The following is a 21,364-nucleotide window of genomic DNA, read 5'->3' on the forward strand; positions in this document are numbered from 1 at the left end:
GATAACAACCACTGCTGAAAACTACATCAAGTTTGGCTAAACTTACCAGGTTCATGAGTTTGAGCCCCTCCAGCAGTTTGCAGTTCCTGTTTTTCAGTCGGTGGGCTTCGTCGATCACCACGCAGCGCCAGTGGAGCTTCTTCAGCTCCGGACAGTCGGCCATGATCATCTCGAAGGTGGTGATCACCCCGTGAAACTTCAGCACACCTGGGATAGTGTTACCCTGCGGGCGAGAGACGGGCTTCAGAAAGGGTTGGATTCAAAGACCTCGACTGCAAGTCACGTCTCACTCCTGCATTCTTTGCAGCCTCCCTTCACTTTTAACCTTCCAGCGAAAGCAATGAAGTCCAAAAACGTTGAGACTGCTGAACAGAGGAATTTATCAGGCGTGACCAAAATGAATATTCACTCCCCTTGGATATCTGCAGAAAGCCAAATTCAAAACCATTAGCTGAATGCAGTAATGTGCTGGTCCTCTGAGATGGCTCAAGCAGCAGTGAGAGCCCTGCTGTGCTGTGAGCGTTCATACCAGACAAGGTTAAAGAGAAACAAAGAGTCCTTCTGAAGGACTACTAACTAGCAACGTTTAAAGGTGCTGATCACTTCCTGTCCAGAGACGGAGCCACACTGCAGGGAGAGGGAGGTCAGGTGGGAAAGGAGGACAATGAGACAAGATGTGACTAATGTCCTATGGATGTCTCTGTCTATCGGACACATGAGGAGACAAAGAGCTTGGATCGGAGGAGATGGAAAAGCCAGTAGGATCTTAAATCTGAAGACTCATCCTGACATCATGATGACACAGCACACAAATGCAGCTAATGATCACAACTGCACTCGCGTAGCAGGAAACCTTAGTGAAACACAATGACTAAGCTGCCTGATTAGAACAAACAATCAAACAGGAGTCAAAAGTGGACGTTTTTAAGCTCTTCAAGATCTCAACAGTAAATATGAGGTGCTGTGAGTCAGTATCTGAGGGTTAAGGAACTGGAGTTTATCAAAACAGCCACAAAGTTGAATTCCTTGTCCTTCTCCTACGTGACCTTGCTGTTATCTCCACCTATAATGACACCAGCCTCACTGCACTGTGCAGTGGCCGCTGACCCTCCAGGGCTTCGTCTCCATCAGTAATCAGAAGACAACAGAACGAAGCAACACGCTACGCAGCCACAAAACACGTCAACTGCGCGGCGAAGTCCATCATCAGGCGTGTTCGAAAACAGGCGTCGGCCTGTTGCACACAGTCGGCATTTGTTCCCCCTGAGGTTTGATTCCCGAATCTTCACTTAGTCCTCATTACACCACAATCAGACAAAACAGCTTTTCATGAAGGCAAGTTGCTCAAAAGGTAAAAATTAAGTCGGCACAGGGATGAAACAGATGATTATTTTCATAACTGATTAACCTGTCAATTACTTTTGGCATGACATCACACTGATATCAATGACAGTGACATGTAATCACTGAGTCTCGTTATAACGATATTGTTATTGATGAAGCCGCTACACTCTCATTTATGAGCTTGATGGGTGCAGCTGTTGAGTCAACTGTGACACCTAGTGGCAACATTTGGTATTTCAGCCCGTGACAGCTCTACTTCCTACTGAACAACGAATTGATTTGTCTGTAAAACGTTAGAAACTTACATCTGTAAAATAAATGACTAACCTAACTAAGCTTTGTCACGAAATAACAAACGGACAGATGAGTCACAACAGAGTCACTGGTATATTTCCCTCAAAGAAGTCAGCAGCAGCTAAAAGTTGACACTTCCTTCATATTTATTTCTCCATGGGGGTACGTGCTAGAAAGAACAGAAACCCGCCCAAACCCGGTCAGCGAGAGGCGATGACACACGATGTGACGTGTGATGTGATTCAAACGTTACCTGTGGGTCTCTGTAAAACATCTCGTACTGGAGGATCATCTGCCGGCTGATCTGCGAGCCGTGATACACGATGACGTTCATATGCGTCCACGTGCGAAACTCCCTCTCCCAGTTGGTGATGGTGGACAGGGGGGCGATGATGAGGAAGGGGCCTCGGATCCCCATGTTGAAGATCTCGTACAGAAAAGTGATGGACTGGATTGTCTTTCCCAACCCCATCTCGTCTGCCAGTATGCAGTTTTTTCTAGGAAGAAGCAATAGTTAAGCTAATTAATGCACTACTTTTTAACACATTAGCAGTACTGAAGTGAACTTTGTATCTTGAGGAATAAACGAGTTGTAGAAGCTTCAAGAAAAGCAGCTTTGCCTTATTAAAATGCCAATTTAAAGTCGAATCTATCAGAAAATTAAAAAATGGAATTAAATGACCTCGTAAGTCATTTAAGACAAAAACTAATCACAGCGCATTACAGTGTGAGTCGCTGCAGCAGACGGGCTGAAAAACCAGAATGAAGATAAAGTTTAACAAAGTCAGCTGTGAGCTTCCCCTCCTGGCGACGACGGTCTCCTGATCAGAACAGAATCTGGATGAGGAGCAGCTTCGGCCCTCCGCAGAACACCAGAGCTGCAACTAACAACTGCTTTCATTACCGATTAATACGACCATTAATCAGTCTGTGTGTCAAATGTCAAAAGCTTCTCATCCCAGTTTTCTCAGGTGCTTCTTCTGTCCAACCGACAGTCCAAAGACTCTTCATTTACTGCCATGAATGACATGACATTCAAAAAGCTGGACCCAACAAACACTTTTTGGCCGATCAGCCTCTTTTGGAAAACAAAAGTTTGGATGAATTTCGAACTTCATAATAGGTCTGTTTGATGCTGAGGTTGATGCGTACTTTGTCAGCTTACTTTCTGGGTTTTACTGTTCAGCTGCACGTATGAAGCACAGCAAGAACTGAAGTCAACGGGACTAAATAAAAGGTCGAGGCCAAAGCAAAGTGTTAAAATGGTGGAGAAAGCTGTTGGAGTTGCTGCGGTGGAGAGACAGAAGGATCCTCAGATTGAAGTGTTGTAGCTGAGCTGTACTTCTCACTGCGTTTACGGTTACTTTATGCTTATTTGTGGTCAGTGGGAATCATTTGTTTTTGTCAGTTTTAGTTCACAGTCTTGTTTCATTTCACACCACATTTGGCTTACAATCACGCCTCACTTTTTTTGGGTTTTACACTTATTAAAACTCAACCAATAGCATTGCTTTGACTGGCTCCAGTGTGTTTGTCCACAGACTCACCTGTTGTACCAGTTAAACAGCAACCAGTTCATTCCCTCCAACTGGTATTCTCTGAGCTGGTTTCCGTTCCGGTAATCTCTGGAGCGCTCCAACTTCTGCCATTTCTCTGGAGTAGGACGCTCCTGCAATAACAACACACACACACACACACACACACACACAGTCATCACCGACAAAAGAGCTGGAAGAACATCTCATGTTTGGTTCCGCTGATAAATCAGAATGGAAATGAACGAGTCGTCCCAGTTTTGAAAGCAAACAAAGGACTCTGGGAGTCTTTGCTTTTGCAGGTTGAACGGACAAATACTGAAGTAAGTAGTTGATGTGGTGTGATAATAAGTGATAATAATAGTGATAATAATAGTTTTGAAATAAATAACAGCTAAGAAGAAAGAATAATTTTGTCAGGTCTGCCAGGAGTGCACAGAGACTTCAGAAAATTGCTGATATTTAAGTTAATTTCGTGTTCAACATCCAGCGGTGACGACGACTGGGCAGGACACTGATGACTTGCACAAAATGCGTCTCTGCTCTGCTCACACTAAATGGGCTCTGCTTTGTTGTGGCTGGACTCTACAGCTCAGACGTGGAGAAGATGAATGTGAGGACTTTTCAAAACCTCAATGTCACCTCCAAAAACAAACACAAAAGCAGAGCCGACGGTGCAGCACGACAAGACAGAAAACCTCACAGCATTGATTGTGTTTGCACTCGTTAGCACCGAGAAACAGTAAACAAGGCCAAGATGGTGGATCTGAGGCAAAGTGGTTGTCAGATGTGGGCTGTCTGTTCTGTAGGGAGGGCTTGGAGATGAAATATTTTATTTAATTTGATTATTTTCTAAAGTTTCTCACTCATGTTCATGGAATTTATGATCTCTTAAACTTTTAATGTGCACCAGATTTAACTTTAAATGTGGAGTATTTTCTTCTGGACAGCATGAACCCCGACCCCCTCTGATGTCTGCCCTCCACAGTCTGGTGAAATCCTGTTCTATGTTTCTTCCTATGTTTGAAACTGATCCCCGAAACTGAACCTTCATGTTCTGATTTTTGGCACAACCCAACAACGTTTTCCTCCTTGGCACCACAACATCAAACCACACCGTTCCACCCTTTTCTCATGTCATGCTCCAGCTCACCACGTGTCTGAGGTCTGCCGGCAGCTTCTGGATCTCCTCAAACTCTTTGATCTTCTCAGGGTCCAAGTCCTCCTGCAGCTCCCACGTCGCCTCCTCGTATGAGAGGCTGCACCACTTAACAAGGTAATGGGTCACCTCCTGCAACAACACACAGGAAAACAGTGTGTGAGAGTGTGTGTGTGTGTGTGTGTGTGTGTGTGTGTGTGTGTGTGTGTGCCACAGCAGTAAGAGTGCACCAACACAGTGAGGAGCTTCAGTAATAAGTGCTTTGAAACCAGACAAACGCTGCAGTGACCGTGCATTGCCCACCTCTCCAGTCTCAGTATCTGTGGTAACAGCCACCTCCAGCACTCTGTCCACCTCGACATAGTCTGGGTTAAATAAGTCCTCATCGGGCTACAAAAAGAGACGAAGAGAAGTGGAAGGGAAAGAAAGAGAGATGATTGATTGTTAGCTATTAATCAGATCACAGAGCAACAGCCTGTGCAAAGCTGTGAAATTGCCAAACAAATAACCCTAAAAACACCTCACGTCAGCGGTTTTCGGTGTCACATTGTGTGCTCACTTCTCAGTTTTTTTCAATTGTTTAACAGTGTAGTTACAGGATGTTTCTGCTTACTGTCATTTCACCAGTTATTTCCCACCACAGTGTAAAGGCGTCTGGTGATTTTAACTGACATAAATAAAATTAACAACGTCAACGTGTTGCCTTGGTTCAAGTATGTTCGAGTTAACCTGCTGATCTTTATGGCACTTTCAACACTTGGCAGCAGCCCTGGACGAGTGTGTCGTGAATTATCAAGCAGTGCATCCCACTCATTTTACACCTGAAGTTATCACCTTTACATTTTAAAACGGCTTTGCTGCTTAATTGAATCCAAATGTGTTCAGCATGACTCAAAATGAGAAGGTTAGCCTTCAGCGTGGACCTGAACAGCAGACCTCGAGGACGAGGTTACCTCGGTGAACAGATGTTTCATCTGGGCCTGTTTGGTCCTGAAGCGTTTAATCTTCTGGTGGATTCTGGGATCTTTCTCCAGCTCTTCCAGGGTGGCCCACTTGCAGTGAAGGTAAGAACTAAAATAACACACAACAACAGAATCAGCACAGCTTTCGCTGAATGGCAGGTGTGACTTTTGTTTGCCTGCGGGTCATTAGTTACCTTAAGTGCTGCATAATTTAATAATCAGGTCATTGAGATGACTTCAAAGTAAGATTAAGATTAAGATTTCCTTTATTGTACCACAGAGGGGAAATTCACAATGTGAAAACGTCAACAAATTCAAGGACTTTTTCAATGACTTACAGACCCAAATTCCCTCACCCAACACAGGATAGTTTAACTGTTCCAAGAGGAACTCAGAAATCTGAATGCTTCTCGAACCAACATTCAATTTCAGTCCCTCATGAACACAAACGACCCATCGGACTTTCTAAAGGCAGTCGGTGTGTGTGCGTGAAACTGCAGAGGACACACAATGCCAACCGAGCCTCAAAAGAAATTCGGCTTCTGCTCTTTTCCCTTCATTCTGGAGATGATGAGAAACTCAACCAGAGATCTGAGGTCAGCGCACAGACAGAAACAGGATTTCTAAACAACGAGACAAAGAGATGATGTGTGGCCCTTCTGAGCTCAGTTCATTTGTTTATCACTTTTATCTTGATGCCCCCAACATCTAAACCTACGAGGACGAATGAGGCTTCTCACTCGGTGATGTATGTGCTCACAAAGGCTCCCCTCATCATTAGTCTGTGGGGAAAAAAGGTGGACAAGTAATGTTAGCGTGGCTGCAGTCTGACGTGCACAATGTGATCCATAAACCACATCCATAATCGGACAAACCGAAATGTCACAGCGGTGCACCACACAGACACACTTCATGATGCATTATGCATAACGATGATTTTTACACTACAAATATTTTACTTGGTGCACTTTCCTCTAACTTCACAAATTGTGAATACATTATTTTAAATAAAGACGTGGAAAAGTACAATTCTGTTCAGCTGAAGCTAACGATGTTTTCTTCATCCCCCTGGGAATAAATTAGATCATAATGATGGCAGAGTCTGTGTAGGGCCTTTCTTAAAGAAACAAAGTGCTGGAATAAACGGAGGATGCAGGGTGGAGTCTCTAGAGATTCTCAGACTGAGAAACTCTCCTTCAGCCTGATGCCGACTCTGGAGAAACTGCTAAAACACGCCTCCTTTGAGTCAGAACCAATGCCATGCAAACTACTGACTAAGGCTATTTATGAAATATTTTCCGTCAATCAGGAGGGTGACTTTAAACGCCTCTCAGGCTGCACGTGCTGCAGTTTCTGCGAGGGGGCCCAAAGACAAGCAGCACAAAGGGAAAGTCGTGGGGGAGTTCATCAACGCGGTGACGCAAACGCCTGTACGAAGCGTCGCGAAAATTCAGCCAGTAATTGTTACGATATGTTGGCTCCAATCCCAATCCAGAATCCAGTCCGGAATTCTGCTCCTTTTGGGTTTCCAGAGTTCATGCTGGTGTTGCACTGAAATGCATTACACTGAGTATGTACACGTAAATGATGAAGAGAGACTCACAAATTTCTGTACTTGACATAAAACTCCTCTGTCTCCTCCGCTTGGTCCTCTGATGATGAAGTCTGCAGAGGAAGAGAGAAACCGATTAAGTGAAGAAGAAGAAATGAATAAACAAGAGAGCAGATTTTAGAAGGAGAGGGGAGTAAAATGACATAATAGATTTATAATCCACAAACGTGTTTCATTCATTCATGAAAGTGTGTGTGTGTGTTCTCTCTTCTTCACCTCCTTCTTCACTATTCTGACAGACAGGATTTTCTCAATGATGTTGGCCTCGTCCTCGGGAGGTTCCTGGGGAACAGGAAGACTCAGAAGATCAGCAGCCTGCAGTTTTTCAAACTGATGACCATCATCTGTTTTCCCTTTCACTCGAAGCTGGCATTTAAAACAACCACTGACAATGAAGGCGGATTTTCTGCAGTCAAACACTGAGACAGAGACGAGTGACTGGCTGGAAAGCGTTGACCTCCCTCACTTCCTGTACGAGTTATCATTACATTCAACCTTTTGTTTTCATCCTCATTTTTTACAAGCTGAATTAAAACATTTAGGACTTTAGCACAAATTTGTTAAAAAGCCCGTAAGCGAGCACCAACCGGCGGCCTAAAGTGGCCGTGTGAGCACACACTCGTGCAGGAATCATGTCGTATGATCAGCATGTTGTTGCCACACCTGTCAGGTGGACTATCTGGCAAAGGAGAAGAGCTAACACAGAATGGGAGCGAAAACAAAAATGTTTCTAATGCTGTTGAGTGTAACAACAACAAGAACAGAAACTGTCATCAGTGTCCTTCGTTACCTCAGCCTGCCACGCCAGCGCTGTGGCGTTCAGCGCCGAGATGCGACCGGCTCCGAGAACTGCGATCGTCTCCCCGTCGTCGTCCACCACCTTAAAGTCCAAATCTTCGTTGTACTTCCTCCTCTTGACCTGACGTCCCGAGCGCCGCTTCTAAAGAGCCGAAGGAGACCGGCCGGAGAAGAAAGAGAAGAGGGTTACGAAGACCACATCCAAATGGAGGACATAAAACAGTGAGAATGTCTCAGTCATTCCTGTAGCCCTGTGTGTCCAGCGTCTTTCTGTCCACCCACCGCGTTGTCCAGGGGGTCCTGGCTGTCCTCTCCACCCATGTTGAGGGCTGACATTGAGGTAGTGTCGTCACTCTCGGCCCCCTCCGGGACAGCCAGAACCTGGTTTCTCCTCTTTCCCTTCTTCTTCTTCTCCACAGGCGCTGCACCAGGATCTCTGTGAGGAGAGGAATTCTGATGAGTAATTAGCAGCTCTACCAGACTGCAGCGATGGTTTCTTACCAAGCCAGAGGCTGCAAACTCCACCGCACCATGAGGATTTGTACAGGGCTGCCTGAGGCATGTATATCTAACACAAAGATCTTATCCTCACTGTTGTTCTAATCTCTCCGGGTACAGTTATTCCCAATCACAAAGATACTAACCAGTCACTGAGACCAACCAGCTGGTGAAATGCTGGCCACAGAGACTGGCGCATGCAGCACTCAATCCTCAGACAGGGGACCTTAATGAAGAAGCAGGACTTACAGCAGCATCCACAGAGGAGGTGAACTAATGACTATTTGTATATCTGCAGCAAAATAAACTCAAAGATTACCTTGTAAGGCAGTTAGAGTATTTTTATGTGATGTTATATTTCTACTGGTCCAGACAGTCCAGCAGACAGCAGAGCAGGTGAGAAAACAGCACTCAGGACAGAGAAGCATCGCACACATCAGAGGGAGTTATTAGATGATCAGGATAATCACAATCAGAGTAAACTGTCTTTCAAATCAAAAATCTTAAGATGTGAGTGCAAAGTACTGCTGTGGCAGCTGCATTATGACCCAGCTGAGTCACGTCATGTGATCTGCTACTCCAGTCCACTAACAACTATTACTGAGACCACAACAGAAAACATTTAATATCCAGGAACTCACAGCACAGACATGAAAGTGTGGCCACAGTACAGCACAAGTCTTCTTTCTGTATTCAAATCTGTCCCTAAAATGTGTGTGTGTCTGAGAGCCGCCTGCTGAATGGGAAACACTGAAAGTGTGACATGAATGCACAAGCGCACACACATCACATGAGCTTCTCTCCGTGTGTCTGCGGTCAACTCAGGCTTCTCTTTCTACAGAAGACCCACATGCAGCATTACCTGCGTTTGACCCCGAGAACTGCTGTTACTGATAATTCCCACACTGTGTCTGCAACTGAAGTGTCTCACATCACTGCTACGCTGTTTCCTCGCATGCACAAACAACCACATCACACAAAACACATACTAAATAATGTTCAGTTATAAGTCCACTTTGAAAACAGGATTTAAGCAAATGGGGATGTTGCTGCACAGAAGCTACAAAACCTTTTGTGCGAGGTTTTATCTTCATTAGTGCATTAATTCCTGAGTTATGGCTAAAAACGTGTTTTGTGACAGTGAGGTGACCTTTGACCTCCAAACTGAGCTAAAGCACACATTTGTGCCAAAATTTGAAGAAATTCTCTCAAGGTGTCCCTGAATGTGACGCTCACGTTCACGAGGACATCCTGAAAACATAACACTTCCTGTCACGGCTATTGCTGGCACAGAGGCATAAGAACAAAGAGAGAATAAAAAAAGGATGAGTCAGACTGCTGACTAGTTCAAGTAACTGTTGTACTATCAGGCACAGGAGTGAAAATACGCAGTCATTACTGAAACGATACGGAGACACATGGACATGCGTGGGGGTCAATCTGAGGGCGTAAATTAGCACTTCATTATTTTCCATTTTTCTCCATGACACCTGCAGCAAGTTGCCACATCTTTAAACCGTTGTGACTTTAGTGCGAAACCATCGAGCTCTCAGAAGTCGTATTCCTAAAAAATAAGCCGGTAGGTGCAGTGAAGTGCAGGAAGCGGCCGGCGAAACCGTGCTCACAGTCCCACTTAGTGGTTTTCTGTCTCTGAACAAGCGAGCGGTGAGGAAAGACAAAGCAACAGATTGAGATGGAATTAAAAAGACGTTCTAATCTTCTTGTGACTGAGGTTACGTGAACGAAACGTGGCCTGATAACAGCGGCCGACCTGGAAATGACCCGCGAGTCGGTGACCTTCTCTTCCTCCTCGGCATCTCTCCATTTTCATCTGTGTTCTTCTTCTCCCTCTGTTGCTTTTCATCTTTTCTGATCCTCATTAAATCCATCTTCTCTCTCTTTCCTTTTGTCTGATTCCTGTTGGCACTTCCTGTCTCGCTCTAAAACTCCACATCAGAAACTCATCTCTTCTCTCTCCCTCCACTTCATCTACGAAGCCTTTCCTCTTTTCTCTTCCTCTTCCCACAATCTGAATCATCAAACTCCACTTTTATCTTCGACTTTCTTTCATAGCGGGCTTCTTCCTCTCCTCCACATCACCGTATTGTGATGCTGTCTCAGCTTTGTTCGCACTTGACGAAGTCACGTAGTTATTGGGAGTTATGGAACTACCAATTACTCGTCTCGGTTTACAGATATTTTCTGCCTACTTTAATGCAGTGTTTATACATAAAAAAAACTGACTTTGGTTGCACAACAGCAACCCAGAGGGCAGTGAGTGAACATTAAATTGTATTCCTTTTATGGACTTTCATGTTTACTATGTGCTAGGCTGAACTATTATTTATCTGTCACAGAAGCAAAGAAAATAAGTGCAAGATCTGCTGCTCTCGAGGATCCGACAGCACAGTTAGTGAGTAAGAGAAGTCAGAGTTACTGCTGCTCCGCCTGATAAACAGCACTCAGCCATCCTGAAGAGGCTGAGGGAAAACAAAAAGAGGCGCTGAGGAAGAGAAACGGGGATGAAAAGAAAACAGAAAAGTACAGAGACAGGAGACCCTTAGTGTTTGTTAAAGCAAAAAACACTCCTGCCTCCAGAAGACTTCGAGCAGCGTGTCAGTGTGTCCACACCTGCTGAACTTACCGACACCACGAGGGACGGAAACACTTGGGCACAACAGAAGGTTATGTTCAGGCAAGACACTCTATTTTAAACGTTAGGAGTAAATAAGTATTTCACCGCTGGGCAGATGGGCTTGTCATAGAGCTGGGCTGTCAGTGCTGAAGGAAGATGCTAATACTGACGCTACATGATTCTGGTTTCAGCTCGTCAGCTTTGAAACGGGAAACACAAAAGCGGTTCATCAAAATATGTTTCTGCAAACACTTTAGGCGGGAAAGAAGCAGTGAACAGGACAATCTGCAGGTCATACAACAGAGTCTGCAAAAGAGCCGTGCATCATGCGAAGTGCGTCATCTGGCACAGACTTCTGCTGGCAAACGAGTTGGGAGCTCTGAGTGCAGGCAAGATCGCAGGAGTTTTAATGAATTAATCAACCAACCAAGCAGCTCAGACGCAGGCTGGGCTGTCCACTGTTACAGTGTGTGTCATAAATGCACTCACATCACAAACACAGCACGTCTACCTGTAACGGACTGCAGACGTACAGGACACTGAACTCAACTTCATTTTCACTTTCACTCATCTCCTTTGAAGTCGCCCTCGCATGCAGCGTCTCAGGTATAAACTGCCAAGGCAACTCATCCTTTCGCCTTTCCGACCCTATGAATTGCAAGCTTCTTTCGCAGGTACCACACCGTGTATCCATGTTGTCCTGGGTCCCAGTGAAACTCTTTTTCCCTTCTTTTCTGACTCCCCAGTAAAGTAGCCCACAGAGGAAGTGCATAATTTGTTGTGAATGACAGCTTTACTGCCACCTCGGTCTGTCGTGCTCACTTTGCTTCATCAGTGTCCACTTGTTTCACTGTCTTTCCCGTAAATTCTTTCCCCTTCTGCCTTCATTATACATCCCTCTCTCCCTCCCTCTCTCTCTTTTCACATGAACTGCTGGCGAGTCAGGAAGTCTCACCTGGGTTTGCGGCCCCTCTGTTTTGGCGCCGAGGGGACGGGAGCCTTGCTGTTGGACTGGCCGTGGTTCTTGCCGACGCCCTGTGCAGGGAGCTTAGAGTGGAGGCCTGGGGTGGGTGCTGTTGGAGGACAGAGGAGTGACAGGACGTTAACTCCTTAAGAACGTAGAAAGACATGTGAAATAACTTCAGTCAATTTTGACGGCACCTGCTCGTTCTCCATCATCGTCTCCCAGTAAACCGACTGGCGCTGACGAAAAGCAGCAAGAGAGTCTGTGTTACAAATGTTAGCCGTTCCCTTAAGCAGAAAGAAGCACAGAAAAACTCTGTCTCTCATGTCCTCGTCTCTGAGGACCCGACTCGGATCTTTAGGACCCGGTCACTCTGAATTAACAACCAAGCAGCTGCAGCCCGCCTTTTAGCCAAACAAATCAAACATGTTCGTTTCTGTGTGTCTTTACAGCAACATTAACACGTACTTTGATAGCACAGCTGCTAACTGGCTAACTCCAGTGGCAGTTGTTGAGCTAACTTAAGAGGCGTGTGACAGGTGGTTGGCCGAGAGGTGACAACGCCAACGCCATCAAAAATGGTATTATGTAATTAAAGGGGACTTTTGAGAGTCTCTTTTTTTTGTCATTAAATAAGTAAGTGAGTTTTAATAATTGATCGATTTATTGCATGAGGCACAATTTGTGTATGTTTTCTGAAGTTTACTCATGTGATGTGTTTCAGAAATACTTTTTTTATTCATGTGTGTAATATTCAAAACTCAACACGTTGACAGCTGGATGAAGGCATGCGGGAAAGAAGAGGCTCTACTGAGAAGCATTTTTATGAGATTTTCTCGATAAACTGACGGAGAAATTACTGAAAAATGTCAGTTTCTATCTATCGACCACGACCATGTCTCACACACTTATAAACATATGAAATAATTCCTATATTCCATTATCCTTCACGTTTTGAAGGCACTGGGCATCATAATGAGGAAAGTCTTCTTCAAACACACACTGATGCAATTTGTGATTCTCTCAAGAAGTCGGTTTTCCTGCTTTAAAAACTGCTCCTGAACGCACACACATGTGCACGCGCGCGCGCGCACACACACACACACACAGGTGTGCATACTCAGTCTTAATTATATCTAACAGTCACATTGCAAGCAGATTAATTTACCCCGACACATCTGATCACAATTTTAGAACATTTAATGACACAACAGTCGCCGTCTGTGTCTTTCAATTAGTGCTGAAATGTTCCAGCTTCAGTGCAGGTTGGCTGTTTTTCTTTGGCTGTTATTATCATCATCAACACACACACACACACACACACCTAATGGGCCACTGAAAGTCTGAATGAGGTGTACCTATAGTGTGAATGTAGCAGAGGCCCAACCAGGTTTAGGGGCACTCAAACACACCACAAAATGAATGACAGCCATGAATCTTTGAATATAAGCTATTATTTAAGAATCAATACTGTACAATTACAAAAGAAAACACTGCGACACCAGTGTACCAATATTTTCCTACACAGAGCGGAGCAAAGGAGAGACAGGAGTTGACTCTTTACTTCACTGTAAGGCTAATAAAAGCTTCTCACGAGTAAATCATTAACGTAAACTGTCCAAAACCAAAGACAGACAAACTTCAAACTCAAACATCCACGCGTTTCTACATGTACACACACACACACAACTGTTAGCACCCCGAAGCTGTCAGCCTTGGGGAAACACTGAACCGGATTGATAATTTTCTTTTAATCAAATGAATGAAATGTGAAACATCACATCCTGACAGTCAAAGACCCACAGATATGCAGTTTACCAGCCTGTGAAACAGGGCAGGAATCAAACAGAACAGAAAAACAAAACTCTGTGTTTAAATGAACGTCACAACATGCTCACACACACACAGTGAAAACACACACTGTACCTTCATTCGCGGGTTCAAGAGGTAGGACTTTGACTTTCGGTTTCCTTCCTCTTTTGCCGGGCACCTTAACAGGCACCTGAGCTGGTCCGGGGGCCACTTTCCCCCCTGCCACATTCTTCAGCTCGGCCCCGCTGCCCTTCCTGCCCTCCTTCCCCTTGGTCCGGTACTCCTTTCGCTCCTTGCTTTCCTTGGGCTCCTTGCTCTTCCTCAGCGTGACCGCCGTCGTCGCCTGTTTCTCCTCCTTTCGTTTCTTTGGTTTGCTGCTTTCTCGTTCCCCTGCCTCCCCTCCTCCTTTCTCCCGTTCCCTCTTGTCCTTTTTCTTTCGTTTCTTCTTCACCCTGCCTCCTCCTTCTCCTCCTCCTCCTCCGTCATCCTCCTCGCTCAGTGAGGAAGGAGGTCGCGGGGCCCCTCCGGAGTGCTTAGCGGCATGGGCCCCGGCCACCGCGCAGTGATTGGATGTCGCCGTGCTGCCCACAGGGGTGAGGAGGCGGAGCTGGTCCTTGGGGCCCACGACCAGGTGTCCCCGTGGGATTGTGGGAAGTGTGGTTTGTGCGTTGCTGTTTTGGTCCGAGGCAGAGGAGGAGGCTGCTGCAGCGGAGGCCGGAGGTGGCGTGTGCTTCAGGAGGCCAGTGAACATCTGAAAAAGAAAACTTTATCGTTATCATACTGTTTTCATTCATTCATTCATTCATTCATTCATTCATTCACTGCAGCTACTTGTGTTTTACCATTTTTAACAACCAACTGCTGTTTAGCTACAATCACTTCCTGCACAGATGTTTCACATTAAGAGCTTTCCAGCAGGATATCAACCCTCCATTTTCTGCTAGACTTTTAATGTGAAACATTTGCAGGAAGTGTTGAGTTTCAATGCAAGCACTTTAACACTTATTGGGGAAAAAAAAGACAAACAGGAATTAATTAGTGAAAGAAAACATTTCTGTTAGGGGGAGAAAGTCAGCATTGTGACAGGAACAAAGCTTCTGCGTGAGTGACCTCACCTCATCATTTCCTCACCTTTAAATGATTTTTATTACTTTGTCTTGATTAGCAACAAGCCTTTAGTCAATTACTGATTACTGTCCATTATTTGAATACCAGCTTTTACTTGACAATTCACAGCAACCTATTTAGGCATGTGCGTTTTTAGTCGACTAGTCGATTAAACTTTGCTACCCTTGCTAGTCAGCACCAGAAATACTAAACTAAATCTTTATGATTCCATTAATGTCCATGTAGGAGCCACTTCTAGAGCTCAGTGTGTGCAGGACACCACACTGGTCCGGTAGGTGTCACCTTCTGTGCTTTGACAAATTTGGTGATTAGCTGGTAAAGATGGTGGAGCATCTACCAACTAAGGAACCAGACATTTTTCGAAGAGGTAAGTGCAGACCAAAGCAGAGTGATAACTGGACTAATAAACTGCACTCAAATGCTAACGTCGCTCCGTGTCTGCTGGACCTGTAAAGACGCAGCTGCATCAACTCCATAAGGTGAAAACAATAACAATGTTGTGTTAACAGCTTGTTAGGCAGCCCACACGCAGGAAACCCTAATGCACGTTGATCAATACGTCTGGACCTCACGGCACTAAGGTCCTTTATTTCCATTGATAAGAACCACAAACTTTTATCATCAGGAGAAACAGAAACGGGGAGACACGGGACATCGTTATTCCTCTGATTTTATATCAAAGAAAAGGAAGTTAGACAGAGGGAAACTATGGATTTCTTATTTTTAAATTGATAATGATGCAGAATATTTTCCACAACCCCAGGAAGTGACAGCTGAACCACCAACACACCTGGAGTACTAATGCTCTTTAATGCCCCGGTGCAGATTTCCCCAAACAAAACAAACCCCTGCGGTTCACAGAGGGCAGGCTGGCAGGTTGAACGAGCCTCACGGTGTGTTTCTGCTGATGATTCTCCTCTCGTCACAGTGGGACAGTAGGAGGAAGTGGTGTTGTACATCAGTGCTGCTGTCACGTGACTCAGCTCACAGTGTTGTACGTTAATCCGGTAAAGCGGTGAGGTTAAGAAAACATACTCCTGCCCTGCTCAGTGCGCTGATGTTCTTTTATCCATGAAACATGAAACCTATCACTTCCTGGATAACAGAGAGATTTTCCCAGAAAAAGCCAAGCGTTCCGAATGCTGTCGTTCAAGGCTTTAGAAGTGATGAAGGCTGCAAATAACGGTTATTTTCAATCAATTCATCTGCTGATTAACTGTTTAATTTACACCCAAACCCAAAGACTCATCTTCTGCTATCATAAATGACAAAAAAGGAATAAATTAAAATTATGAAGCCGGAATGAAAACGCAGGCGACTGGTGTGGAAGTTGTATGTTTGTTTGTTTCTGGTGTGTCAAGTTTGATGTCACAAACACACCAAAAACAGGGAACATCTGCTTCCATTCATAATATTAAGTTTGAGCAAACTCTATTTGAGTGTGTACTTTTCCCCTCCAGCCCACAAAGACGCCATGGAAGGTGGAGACGTTGAGCAGTCAAACGGTGCTCTGTGACATCACCGTTTCCACCATCCTCATCCTGAAACCACAGCATCGGACCTACATCCTCCAAAGTGCTTCCACACTTCCTATGCTCATGAAAAAGGTGCATGAATGCTTCCTGCTCATCATCTCCATGGGGAAAGTCCTGCAGCGGTACTGCAGATGCACTGATGGAGGACGGATGCCGGCGAAAGGGAAGTTTCTTCCATCCGCCTCTGATTTTTACATCAGGTTGTCAACTCAAAAACATCAGGTGGGAAGCAGAGCTTAAATGCTGGATATCACAAGTCTCTGACATCTGCATAAACACTTGCAACCATAAATATTCATGAGTAGTAGGCGGACCTCAAGGTCAGCGTACCATGTGGGCAAACAGCACCATCCATTTCAATTAAACATGCAGAGGTGCTTCAACATCCACCAGTGACTTCATGTCACGTACACGAGGCTGCACTTCTGCCAGGATAAATACAGCTTGTAATGAGTTCTGCAGAATCTGAATCAGAATCACAATTGCGTCTAAAATTAAGTATGTATCACTTTTCATCACTTCTGTATTGTGTCACAGTAACAGCTCCTTGGATATGCAAAATGAGACTGCAGCCATACCCAACGCCGCCCTGCAGAGGTTTGACTCATCATTACTCATCACACAAAACGTATGAACAGCGAACAAGTTCATGATGCAAATAAACTGCTGCCCAGAGATTCACACATCAGAGCCAACAACTGCTGTGGTGTGATCCAATACAACATCACTGCTAACTACAGCCTCCACACAGAGCTCACAGAAACATTTCAACAGGTGTTTCAGGCTGCTACACGGAACTGCTTTAGACTATAAATGAAATAAAGCTTCACAGAAACTATCTAATGGTAAAAGGCTGCAATCCCCTCCTCACAAACATTATCATCAATATTAGACCCACAGCTAACATTTAAGTTTAGTGTTGAAATGGTTTTGACCCTGACCATCTTCACCTGGTCCAGATTACAACCCTGACTGTTTAAAAACAAAACTTGGGACACTGCAGTCATTTGCAAACAAACTCAATATGCAACAGCGTGAACCCTACAAAGTGCTGCTTATTAAGATTTGCTGCTGCACTTATGTTACTTATGTTTTCCATAACTTCACCTTCAGCGCTATTGTTAGTTTGTCAATCGACATCTTGCTTCTCGTGATGTTTTGTTGTCACTGAGTCCACACGTTAATTCAGCGAGGTTTTATTTGCCATGCTGATTTGACAACAGCAGCAGATCTGTGCTGGGATGTTTGTCCACACCACTGACTCCTGTTTACTGTTTACTTTATATTTAGGTATTTATTTACAGCACAAAGCCCGTGTTTTTCCTCAGTGATTTCTCTAATGTCACTGTAACTAATGCCCGGCTTTTGTAATTATCTCAGCTCTCTGTCCGAGCGCTGCTGAATGAATTAAGCTCAATTAACTCAAAGACCGCAGCACTAAGAGACTGGATTAAACTGCATTATGGAATCAAACTTCAAGGTGAGAGTTTTCTGCTCACTCCGAGTGTGTGTGTATAAACACCCCTGCTTCATAATGAATAATAATGTGCTACTTGATTGATCCCTTAGCTGTGCTGCATGGCAGGAAGGTCAGAGCAACGGGTCAACCATTAAACCTCCCGCAGCAACTGGTGAGAAGCTGCTGCCTTGCTCATAAACCCTTCAGTAGGGCTCAGCTAAACGATGGAAGGGGACTCACAACCTTGAAACTAAATCCGAAGCAAAATGTGCTGCTCTGTTACCAAGCACAGAGCGCCCCAGTAAATTATCACCTCTGCAGGAGACAGCACAACAACCTGCCATTAAGGCAATAACTTAAATAACTGCTTTTCTGGTGTAACAGTATGGAGCCTGAATCCAGGTCTGCGACATCTACCATCAGAATGGAAGGAACAGCCATAAGTCTAAAAACAACAACAGCAAAATAATTAGTACTGACAGAGTTACGATCAAACGATCGTCCAAAGTATCAATAATTAAAAGTGATCGATACTGGATGACAAAGAACTGAGAGAATGTGCCTTTATCCACCATCTGAAGGTCGTATTGACAACAGGGAGTCAATAAGCTGGGATACTGTAGTTCTGATTGACAACAGAGTGTGTGTGTGTGTGTGTGTACGTGTACGTGTGTGTGTGTACGTGTGTGTGTGTGTGTGTGTGTGTGTGTAAAACAGATCTCCTTCTGGTTCTGGCCACACTGAATCCACTTTGCATTAAAGGCCACGTTAACGTTGATGTCAGCTTGACTTAAATCACTGACTCGTGTTGTCTGTTGCTGTTTGTTGTGTTTGTGTCTTGCAGATCGTGACATACATCAGCACTCTGCAGGAACACTGAGGCTGTGTACATTTTTAATTAATAATTTACATGAAAAAGTCTCATGGCTGCGGAGGCAAGGCTTCGACTCCTGTGGGGAGGCCACACAAAAATATCATGTGTACAACCAATCGGATTGTGTGGAGGTGAATCGTGGCTGCAACCTTAGACCCCAACATCACCTGAGACAGGAAGTAGTAATCGCCAACATGAACGCCAACATGGTGGAGATGATAAACTTACTGAATCATAACCCCATACAGTGGTTTGTTTCATATGGCCACATACACAGCTGATCAATCCCACCGCGATAGTGTTGTATGGATACGATTTCTAAACTAACAGACAAGAAGGGGAGCCGCACTGGAGAATTTCTCTTCTGGCAACTGCACATTTCAACATGTGAAACTTGATGTATCAAACCGTTTTAATGTATTTCAGCAACATAAGGGCCAGCACAGGTATCCTGCTGTGTCTAGCGTGCTCCTTGTAAGCGCTTGTATGCATCAATAAAAGCTGAGATTCACCAGGGTGAACAGATCTAAAAAAATCCAACCAAAGCAGTCTTAGTTCTACACAATCCAAACATGGCTGACTATGAAATAACAAATCACAGAGCATGCTTTGCAGGTTACAAAACACGAGGCACACAGCGCAGCCTTTTTTGATGTAGATTTTTATTTTTCTAACAATGAAACCAACTCATTCAAATCCTCAAGTGTCGCACTATTGTGCCTCCAGGCCTGCTGTTTTGTTCAAATCGCGTCATTTATGTTTGGTAAAGTGATATCACCCCAGGGAGAACAGAAAACAGCCTACACAAGTTTGTCCTCCATGACTGTGGTTTCCCAGCAACAGTAAACTCTGTTGACACCACCGCAGAAGGCCCGCCTCTCAAGCCATCTGATTGGACAATGAGAAAAGTAAAACTCAAAAGGCATCTGGAACGTTTTCCCTATGAGTTAAAGGTTTTTCAGTTCAGGGAGCTCAGGTCGCTCCTCCAAACCACCAGGTATTAGCAGCATGCAAAAGCACTGGAAAAAACAACTGGAAAAAGACGTCTTTGTGCTATGGAAAATATAACAATACAACCCAGTCTATCCTGTAAACAAAGCGTTCTGGATGTTTGACAAACAACTCACACTGTGTTCTTCAAAGAGAGAAGGCATAAAGAATAACATGTTCCTAATGAATGCAAACAACAACAACAACATGCAACTCTCTGCATGTAACCAGGTAGCTGACAGAACACTGATATAAACAGCATGTCCACACAGCTGTGACAACATGACACCAAATTAAAGTGCAGATAAGTGGAAGTATAAAGGAGCAGAAAATGGAAATGCTGAAGAAAAGTACAAGTACCTGAAAAATATACAAGCATGCATAAGATTTTTATTTATTTATTTAATAATCAGTATGGGCCCTAAAAAGCCCAAAACCCTCACAAAAAGCAATCAGCCAATCAGGACTGGCAGCCTGGTCCCAGATGCATCCACACAGCGTTTACCATATGATTGCAGTACTATGTACATCATGGTCTGTCGTCTGTAGTCCTGTTCACACGGCTGCTGACGGGCTCAGTCTGTCTGTATGCAATGTGAGAGACTGTACGTCGTCCGTATGTTTTCCGTCACAATGTCACCGCCACAAACTGTGGCACATTTCTTTGCGCTTGGCAAAGCCAGCGAATGTGTTTCTGAAAACGAGCCAGCATCGGCTCATTACTGTGATTATGTGGAATTCTGAATGAGCAAGAGCTCTGCTGATGAAAATGCAGGGCCTGTAGCAACAAGATGGGCTTTAGAGGATCCCACCCATCGCACTCAACTCCCTACCTACCCTACGTATCCGATGCAGGATGTCAGGAAAATGACTGCACGGCAGCCATGACAGAACATCAGAGAGGGTGATAAAGGGGCTAAAAGTGGCTGCTGCTCCATCTGATGCTCTGACTCTATTTAGAAACCAGAGAACAGCAAGCACACACACACACACACACACACACACACACACACACTGCAAGGCAGGCCTATGTGGAATGACGTCCAAGCATGTTTGTGTCTACATGTGTATTTTTGTCTGCAAAAAGTGTGTGCGTGTGTCACACTGTCACATGGCGCAAATGCATGTGTGTTTCTGACGCAGGGAGTATGACTACCTGGTATCGTGAGGCCAATGCAGATGCGCCAGCTGACTCTCTTGCTGCTCACACAGGTATGAAGAATCATCTCAATGAATCACACACACACACCACCACCACCATCCCCATCCCAACCAACTGGTGAGGCTAGCTGTGTGTGTGTGTGTGGGGGGGTATCAGAGTCGTTACCATGGAAACTGGCTCTCTGTGCCAAAGCTGCGGGGAGGCAGACGTAAACACGCGGTCACCATGGTAACCCTTTCGCTGCCACTGGCTCCTGACTGTCGATGACTCTGTATCTGATGTCAGGCTGCGTTTCCAAACCTGCCTCTGTTGAAACATCTACATACAGGCGCACCTGTCTGTCTGCACAGCTACCTGTCTGACCATCTGATGAGAAGGAAAGAACATCAACCGTATTTTACTCAGTTTGTTTCATTTGGTTTGACTGACTTGACATTTGTCAGAAGTCAGAGAAAACCTGAGATCGAGAAAGAGAAAAATTCAAGGGGAAAAAAAAAGCAGTAAAGTTTATGCCTGCTTTTAAAAAAAAAAATAAAAACATCTGATACCATGAAAGGAAAGATAACATGATAAAGCAGTAATCTGAATATTATTCATTCAATA

At 44.6% G+C, this 21,364-nt stretch overlaps 1 protein-coding gene across 8 annotated transcripts in view; it reads right to left on the minus strand.

Annotated features, from left to right (window-relative positions):
* Window positions 1-21,364, minus strand: part of chd6 (chromodomain helicase DNA binding protein 6) — a 75,744-nt gene that overhangs the window by 29,045 nt on the left and 25,335 nt on the right. For all 8 annotated transcript variants that reach the window (XM_046385027.1, XM_046385029.1, XM_046385028.1 and 5 more), the window contains exons 3-14: window positions 13,728-14,364; window positions 11,793-11,910; window positions 7,987-8,140; window positions 7,697-7,846; window positions 7,123-7,188; window positions 6,898-6,959; window positions 5,286-5,403; window positions 4,636-4,722; window positions 4,327-4,464; window positions 3,186-3,307; window positions 1,892-2,135; window positions 47-223 (exon numbers count right to left, since the gene is read on the minus strand). In XM_046385027.1, the coding sequence (XP_046240983.1) occupies window positions 47-223; window positions 1,892-2,135; window positions 3,186-3,307; window positions 4,327-4,464; window positions 4,636-4,722; window positions 5,286-5,403; window positions 6,898-6,959; window positions 7,123-7,188; window positions 7,697-7,846; window positions 7,987-8,140; window positions 11,793-11,910; window positions 13,728-14,364 (2,073 nt within the window). The remainder of the gene's footprint in view (window positions 1-46; window positions 224-1,891; window positions 2,136-3,185; window positions 3,308-4,326; window positions 4,465-4,635; window positions 4,723-5,285; window positions 5,404-6,897; window positions 6,960-7,122; window positions 7,189-7,696; window positions 7,847-7,986; window positions 8,141-11,792; window positions 11,911-13,727; window positions 14,365-21,364) is intronic.

Source organism: Scatophagus argus, chromosome 3 (genome assembly GCF_020382885.2).
Source record: "Scatophagus argus isolate fScaArg1 chromosome 3, fScaArg1.pri, whole genome shotgun sequence".
NCBI classification, from domain to species: domain Eukaryota; kingdom Metazoa; phylum Chordata; class Actinopteri; family Scatophagidae; genus Scatophagus; species Scatophagus argus.